Consider the following 6,060-nt stretch of genomic DNA (forward strand, 5'->3'; position numbering starts at 1 on the left):
TGGGGATGTGCTGTAGGGCATTGTTCAAATCAATTTGTACGTCGTTATTAACATTGGTAATTTAAGATGCCGAGTATAATTAATCGAGTCTAATCCGGTCAGACCCAATTGTCCTGATTAATAATTGCCACGGGGACTGGTACACCCTGTCCTGAACCAGACCCAGACCTGAAAGTGGCCATCCTCATCACAGAATGGCTTTCTGTCCCTTAAAATATTTTCCATATCTTAGCTCTTAACCTGATCAGCAGGAGCACTTCATGCCTAGAAATGTATTACCATCTCTCTGATTGGGAACTGAAACCTCTGAAAATATCATCAACTGGAACAAATTGAGGGAAGAAAAATACATAAAGTGGATGGGTCCATTCATTCTAAATTACCAAATCCATGCCCATATGGACATTTAAAGAAGGATAACACCTTCTAATATGACCTTCACCTCAGGTTGCAAAGCCTAGATCATAGAAAATGCTCTCATCACATAACATTCCCCCTGGAATCCTGACTCAAGAAATTGGTGTCAACACATACATCTTGCATGAATGAGAAGCCATGGTGGCTGTCAAATTGCCCATAAATCGTGTCTTGAGGGTCTTGTGCTGCAAAACCCAGAGAAATGGAAATTAAATTACATTCATTGATGTGTATGAGAAGTTAAGATGCAAAAGGGTGGGTAATGTATAAGTACCTTCCAAAGATCTCTTGCCTCTACCACCTTGTTTGGAGGAATACCTATGTCCTTCCAATGAGCAGTAATACGATTATGGCGTAAACCTCGGTTGACTAGTACAACAGCTGTCCTATGACCTGAAAGAGGTCCAACCCATACCTAAAGCAATGGAGAGGTAGACCATAGATGCATCAGTTCCTGAGTATTGATTGAAAATTAATCACAGGACTGAATGTTATAGTAAATGGTGTTTATGCACCTCAAGGTCACCCTTCAACCAAACTTTTTTCGCCTGAACACCAAGTGGATCTATTCAGAATTCACTAACCATGATCAGATGACCAAATAGATGCAGATCAAGTTGAGTACTCATAATGAAAATTGCACTAGCTATAAGGGAAGGTACCCTGGTTAACTGCAATAACCTCCTTATTTGAGAGGATTTTCATGGTTTCTTTGGTTGCATTCCTTACATCACACCCAATAAGAAGGGGAGCCTGCACTAACATTAGCAATAAATAAATGACTCTTAACGTATATAAAACAGTCAAGGAAACAACAGAGAGACACTACTAGGTTGTGCTTTGTTTGACAGAAAATAAGAGAAACAGAAAGTTGAGGAAAAGTTCTCAAGGAATTTCACAAATTAATTTAATAACTTTTCCTCAACTCTCTCTCTCTCTCTCTCTCTTTCTCTCTCTCTCTCTCTGTTTCTCTCTTTATTTTATATCAAACTGAACATATCCCTATAGTATTAATACCTTGGAAATGGCCCAAATGCTGAAGTGAACAATATATTCATGTTTAGTCATCCCTCCATTTCCTATCTCAAGCATGTCTGGATCTGCTCACACACAATAATTGACTGGTTTATAGGTACAAGGATACCCATGTAGTAGTAATTCTGTGGAGATTAACTAATCAATCATAAAAGTTCCTTTTACCCCAATGAAATCAAAATTTTCCTAAAATTTACATGATTATTTAGCTGCTGTATCGGCTATTTATTGTAGATATTGATAACACTAACCATTCCAACCACCAGGCCTTGCAAAATCAGCATAGACTTCATTCATGTCAGCTCTAGACATCATGCTGTTGCCAGAAAGTATATAATAACCGATTTTTATCAAGATTTTTTCTTTTTTCAATGTGAAGACAAATATGATGATCATATTTAAAACAACTAGTTTTACCTTTCCCAATTATCCATAATATCACCAGTAGTTCTCCAGCTATTTCCTACCTTAGCACCCCATAGAGCTGGGTGTAGCTCCCCCCTATAACAAAAGAAGAAAAGACTGTAAATACAACAGAGGCTAGAAAATAGATATTACATGAAAAATACTGTAATGTCAAAGCAGCCTTACCATTCACATAGAGAAAAGAAGATTGGGTGGCCTATCTTCATCAGAGCTCGGCTCATTACAGGGTATCTGTATGAAAATGAAGAGAGACAGAATTAGTAAAAGCAGTGGACGAGCACGTGCTATGCACGTCTCTGCAAGTACCTACGATATATGATATATGGTATTTGGATTTAACTTTTATCACCTGTATGAGAACCAAGGCAAGTATCCACTTTATACAGTATAGATTAAGATTACCTAACAGTTGGCTTTGAACCATCACTGTAGCAGTTATCATACTTCAAATAATCAACACCCTGCACAATCAGCAGTTCATAGGATTCATAAATCTTTTTTTTTTTTTTGTGGAAAAGGCTTCATATATCAAAAACTTCATTTTCTTCCAATTAAGAGAAACAATAATCAATAAATTCTGAACTTTGAATAGAAGAAAAAAATCTGCAAACTCTTACCCATGAAGCAAAGGTCTTGGCATCTTGTTCTTCATGTCCAAGTGAACCAGGCATTGTTTTGCTACATGTGAAGTACCTTGACAAATATAAAAATGTCATTCTTAGGTTTCATTTGGATTTGAATTTTAAAAATCAGGTAATAACATTTGGACTTTAATTTTAAATTATGGAGACAAAAAAGAGAAAGACCAGATTAAACTTTCGACATTTAATACATTTATCATGCTTGTAGTCAGCAGGCATTTTCAAAATTTCTTGATTGATAACTAGAATTAGCTGAAAGAAATGGAAAGATAGATACTAAAAAGGTTGCAGACATACCCTGCATCAGAGTAGATTCCTAGCTTAAGCCCCTTGCTGTGAACATAGTCTGCTAGAGATTTAATCCCAGATGGAAATGTTGATTTCTTGGCCACTAGATTTCCCTGAAATTATGAATACCCAATTTCTCATTTAAAAATGCACTGAAAATAATGAGTCAGTAATTTTTAGAACTGCAATTCTAGTTTGAAGATTCTTCTTGTTGTATTTGTCAGTATATTTAGTATTTTTTTTGTTAGAAAATTAACAGTAATTTGAAAATAAAATGTTAAAGACTAAATTTTCTGAAGAAAGTAAAAAAAAAAAAAAGAGAGTACAGCCTAGAAAATTGAACATTTTAGATACCCTTTCATCATACTAAAGAGTAACTGATAATGTACAAAGCATGATAAGTTGAAAGGAAATGAAAAGATAATTAAAAGCAAACCTTGCTATCACGAGATAACTCAGCCCAGCAATCATCTAATAAATCAGGAAAATTTAGTCACAATTAAGCATATTAACAAAATTCCACTATGTCGAATCACAGAGAGAGAGAGGGAGAGAGCATAAAATATACCTATATTGACATACTGATAACCAAGCTTAGCAAGCCCGGTTGACACCAAAGCATCAGCTGTTTAACAGAAAAAGTTGGAAGAACTGTCAACTCAACTATGAGAAATGATGAAAGAAATAAACAAGTTTTATGGACAATCAGCCTAGACTCAAATCAACTTTGGTAATTCACTTCATGTTTATGAGAAGAGCATATGCAGTACTGCCCAATTGGCTAATTCTGTAGTCTATTGTGAAGCTTAAGCCTGTGTACAACTAAACTGGTAATAGGCTCTATAGATCTAGAACCTAGCCCATTAAAGGATCCGATCCAGATCCGGGTATAAGATTATTGACCCATTTCCATCTTTTTTTTTTTTTTTTTTAAGGAACTATATTGAACACTAAACAAAACAGCGAACAAGATAAAGGTCTGTACAAGTCCCAGCCTCCTAACTCAGGAAATATCCGGACTCTCTTTAGACCTTTTTGAGATAACTGATGGGCTAGTCCATTACAGGAAAGATTCAGCTAGAAATAGTATGTCTTTGCAAAGAAAACAAGCATCTTTAGCCTTCTCTTCATCTCCACTCTTGATAGCCTGGATGTTTGCCAAAACAATACTCTTTTACCTCAATTTGGAAAGAGTACAAATATAAATTTGTAGTGCAAAATCACGAATACAAATATGTACAGTGCAAATACATACAAAATAATATAAAATATAAGGTTTTGCACTCTACATATTTGTATTTGTACTCCTACCAAGAACAAATTAGGATTTGAGCAAAACAATGACCACCATTTTTTGTGGGATGCTGAATCCACCCATTTTTTTTCCATATCTCAGTCTTGAGAGCATTCCTCCACTTCTATATATTGGGACTTCATGCGCACCTGTTTCTTTGATTGTTTTCTCATCGATCTTGCAATTAAAATGATTCCAACTGTTCCACCTGAACAGAAACAAGATAATGTTAAAGAGGTTAGCTAAACAAACCAGAAGACAGAAAAATTGAACGTAGATCGGGTTGGGAGCTATCCATTAATCCCAAACAGGCACCAATTTGAAGCATTTCTTAGGCTGTGTTTGGTTGCAGTGCAAATTTATTTGCACTAGTACAAATGGATGGGAGTGCAAATGAAAAAAACGCAAATTCTCATTTAATTTTGTTTTGGGTTTTATTTTATTCTGTTTCATGTCTTAATTTATTTCATTTGTACTGCAATCAAACAAAATAAACTAAAATTTGAAACAAAAATAAGTCAAAATTTATACTCAGACCATTTGCACTGTCACAGTTTTGCAACAGTGCAAATTTATTTGCATTGCAACCAAACACAGCCTTAAGAGAAATCTATGCTGCCGGAAAGACATGGTACTGAAGAGCTTTGAACAATCAAATCCCCCTTGAATTTTGATAAATTGGTCACCACTTGAAGCAGATTTAGGGTGCAGAAAGCAGAATTGGTTGAAACTAAGAATTTATATGGTGCCCAAGGTACTCAACAATGGAATTTATATGCCCACATCCCTTTTTCTTATATGAACCAGGCATAGCCCTTCTATCAAAAATATGATGTGCCGAAATCACCCATCCAAAATATCAAATCTCTAACCGTCCATCATCTTAGTGGCTCGAACCAAATTAGCCTTACAAGATTCTGGCAATCACCAATAAGAATTCAGACTTCACACACACACACACAGAGCAAATATACTTACCCCATTGGAGGTGTAATGCCGAGTCCATTGGCAAGAAGACTACTCCTCACATCTTCAGGTTCTACCTGTAAGAGTCTTGAGGCAATGCAAACAGGAGTGAAGGAACAGAGGAACAAAAGAAGCACAGAAAACAAAAGCAGAAATGAAGAAGCACGGGATCTCTCCATCCTTCCTACTTCTCACAGACAAACCTTTCACCACTCATCCAAAACCCAACAACCAGTATCTATTCTCTCTCTCTCTTTCGTATTGTAGTGGTGGTTGCCCATTGATTTTATGTAGTAAAGAGGCAGAGACAATCAGACAAAGGCTACAAGGACAAACAGTCGTACCTGTGGACTTTTGCTGCATGGAGAAATGAGCAGCAATGTCTCTAACAGCACAACTGTGAAGTGGAGTAAAAGACTACAATGCATAAGTTAAAAAACCAAGCTGTGAAAAATATACAGTTTTTTAATTAAAATTTAAGAAATGATAGCGAGCAACTATACGTACAAGTATTGGGTTCTTCGCGCAACAGACACTATAGGACCCATGAAAAGGCACCAGCAAACAAGGTTCTATTCTATTGGGCGGAGAGATTCAAAGAGTTGCACAAATCGTAGCTTCTGGCATTTTTGATATCTGGACATTGACGATTCTTTGCCGTAGACTGTAAATCACACGTTTTTACCGATCAATGATCATACTTCAATGTCGGCACTCGGCAATTCGGCATCCGCGCGGTTGGGTTGCATTGGCTGTCAACGGCTCGGATCTGGATATTAAGGACCCGGAACCGAAACAACAGATGCAATAGGTTTGTAATTTTAGACCCACAATCGAATTGATCAGTTCTCAGATATTCGGATCTGATTATAATAAATTTATTGAAAATATTATATATTTAATATAAATATATATATATATATATATTAATTTATTCAATATTATATATATGACCGGAATCGGGTTTGAATCAGTTCGGAACTTGATAGAACC

The 6,060-nt window shown here is 36.1% G+C and overlaps 1 protein-coding gene across 1 annotated transcript; it reads right to left on the minus strand.

Annotated features, from left to right (window-relative positions):
• Nucleotides 1-261: 261 nt before the first annotated feature.
• Nucleotides 262-5,474, minus strand: LOC148860700 (alpha-galactosidase 1-like). Its single transcript, XM_088983481.1, has 15 exons — nt 5,080-5,474; nt 4,251-4,309; nt 3,376-3,432; nt 3,244-3,278; nt 2,817-2,920; nt 2,496-2,571; nt 2,281-2,339; nt 2,044-2,109; nt 1,870-1,953; nt 1,704-1,768; nt 1,435-1,517; nt 1,080-1,170; nt 933-982; nt 692-832; nt 262-602 (listed from the first exon to the last, which is right to left on the minus strand). Exons 1-15 carry the CDS (start codon nt 5,244-5,246, stop codon nt 510-512), a joined length of 1,230 nt encoding a protein of 409 aa, XP_088839607.1. The 5' UTR covers nt 5,247-5,474; the 3' UTR covers nt 262-509.
• Between the last annotated feature and the right edge of the window lie 586 nt (nt 5,475-6,060).

The sequence above is a fragment of the Nelumbo lutea genome, chromosome 4 (assembly GCF_056320005.1).
Source record: "Nelumbo lutea isolate HS-2025 chromosome 4, American lotus-T2T, whole genome shotgun sequence".
Classification (NCBI taxonomy): domain Eukaryota; kingdom Viridiplantae; phylum Streptophyta; class Magnoliopsida; order Proteales; family Nelumbonaceae; genus Nelumbo; species Nelumbo lutea.